Here is a 2147-nt window from a genome sequence, read left to right as displayed (position 1 = left end):
CATAGGGACCACGGTTCAATCCCCCAGCACCACATGCCAGCCCTGCCCCCTGGTGGGCTGAGCTGGCCACACACACACACACACACACACACACATAAATAAAATTTTTTAAAAAAGAAATATTTTTAAAAAATATGTATCAATCTGTCAGCCATTGTCTGTGCCACGTAGGAAAGCACCTGGGGAAGCATTAAGAAAGTATTGATGGAGGTTTGTTGTTGTTGAGCATTTACAGTCTGATCCTTCTGGAATTAGAATAAGGCTAAGAGGAGTACAGGCTTTCGTTTGAGGCAAACATGGGGCTGTGTACTGCATGTGTTTTACTGAAATTGTTGTGTCATCTTGGGTAAAGATTTGCGGCTGTTGTGATTGTTTTAAAGGGACAGTCATAGGAAGATTTTTCGTGGATTATTACAGTTGATGCCTTTGTGGAAAGTGTGGGAGGGAGCGGAAAGGGACCTACATCCCAGCACGCTATTAGACATACAGTCTGCTCTCTTGTCCTTGCCACTTGAGATATTAACATGTAAACGTAGGCTCAGAGTGGACTTCGCGTGGTTGCTGGGGAGGGGTGTGAGTCCTCGGAGCAGGGAGCAGCCCCCACGCAGTGCAAGGAATGAGTGCCCCGCCCCAGCCACCCCAACCCCAGCCCTCACCCCAAGCTCCACCTCCAACGTGGGCCGGGTAGGAAGTGCGGGGGCGCCCCCTAGCGGGGAGGGCGCGCTGCCGCCTGCGCCTGTGCCGTCTGTCTGCCCCGCCCGTCTCCCATTCCGCCAGACGCCTTGACCGTGACCGCGACGCCCCTTTGGAGAGGCTCCCAGCGCCCGGCTGCCTCCCTGGTGAGGACATCAGGGCGTGCAGCAGCAGGAGGGAGGCGGGAGCAGCCCTTCACTCGCGGCGCGTTGGCGAACTTCGGGGTGTGGCGCTGCTCTCCGTGGTGGGCTGTACGGGATGCCTCGGGGTCCCCAGCCGGGGGCTCGCGGGGGTGCGCGGGTGACTGAGGTGATCCCGGGTGAGTGCGGGCCGCCCAGGGAGGGAGGAAGGAGGAAGGAGGGGCCTTGGCCTGTCACCCGCTGTCCACGCCTTCCCTTCTTGACAAGCGACGCAGCACCCCAGCCAGGTGGGGACCACGGGATGTGGGCCGCGGAGCGCACATTGCCCTGCCGGCCTGCGCACGCCGCTCGCAGCAGTGGCAGGACCTGCCACCAGCCGCGCAGCGTGTCCTGCTGGGAGCCGGGACACCAGGGAGCAGCACCACCCGCGGGACCCTCTGTGATCTGCCTGAACAAACGAAAGGAAACACAAGCAGTGGTCCCAAATTAAACAGAAATTAGTGATCCCTCAGAACAGTTGAGAAAACATATGGTTTGGTTTGTTGTGTTCTGTGGCTGCGAACTAATTTTGAAGCAGTTTTGAAAGCAGTCTTTAAAGAACTGCTTACCGGAAGGACTTTTAATTTAGGATGGCCTGAAAACAGCGAACTTCATCTGGAAGCTAGATTCGTGGTGTGTGGATTGCCGTCAAACAGACTGCCCTGCACTGAAATTTCTTAGTCTAGGGGAACTAAAATTTTATGAGGAGAAGCTCCCTCAGAAACCTAAGCATATGCCGGACATGGTAGCCCACAACTATAATCCCAACATTTGGAAGGCTGAGGCAGGAGAATCACTTTGAGATTGAGGCCAGCCTGAGCTACATAGTGAGTTCAGGCCAGCCTGAATTGTGTAAGGAAACTGTGTCTCAAAAAAAAAAAAAAAAAAAAATTAATATCACTATCTGAAAGGTTACTTGACACTATTGAAACTTAAGAGTCCAAGGCAATTTCTCCTTTTAAAATGTTGCTTATTGGGCTGGAGAGATAGCTCAGCATTCTAAGCGCTTGCCTGGCAAGCAGAAGGACCGAAGATCAGTTCCCAATACCCCGTGCAGTGCTGGTCTCAGAATCCTTGGGTGTGCCATGCAGTTCTTGAAACTCAGCATGGTGGTATGCACCTGTAATCCCAGGGCTGGGGAAGCTGAAGCAGGAGGATCATTTCTAGTCCCAACTGCATAGTGAGACCCTGTATCAAACAATTAATTAAAAATTTTTAAATGGGGCTGGTGAGATGGCTCGGTGGTCTAAAGCACCTACTTAGAACAAGCTAAGC

At 53.1% G+C, this 2147-nt stretch overlaps 1 protein-coding gene across 12 annotated transcripts in view; it reads left to right on the top strand.

Moving 5' to 3' along the window:
- The window catches only part of Cdc14b (cell division cycle 14B), a 114264-nt gene that overhangs the window by 37615 nt on the left and 74502 nt on the right, over positions 1 to 2147 (top strand). The window contains exon 1 of one of the 12 annotated variants that reach the window (XM_023703973.1): positions 849 to 1012. The exons of 10 other annotated variants lie outside the window; for them this stretch is intronic. In XM_023703973.1, the coding sequence (XP_023559741.1) occupies positions 952 to 1012 (61 nt within the window). In that variant the 5' untranslated portion in view covers positions 849 to 951. Of the gene's footprint in view, positions 1 to 848; positions 1013 to 2147 lie in introns of those variants that run through there. One more of the 12 variants, XM_023703976.1, reaches the window with a different exon arrangement.

This window comes from Octodon degus, unplaced genomic scaffold (genome assembly GCF_000260255.1).
Source record: "Octodon degus isolate 3935 unplaced genomic scaffold, OctDeg1.0 scaffold00184, whole genome shotgun sequence".
NCBI lineage: Eukaryota > Metazoa > Chordata > Mammalia > Rodentia > Octodontidae > Octodon > Octodon degus.
Note: the sequence above shows the minus strand (reverse complement) of the source record. Positions and strands in the feature narration are given on the sequence as shown.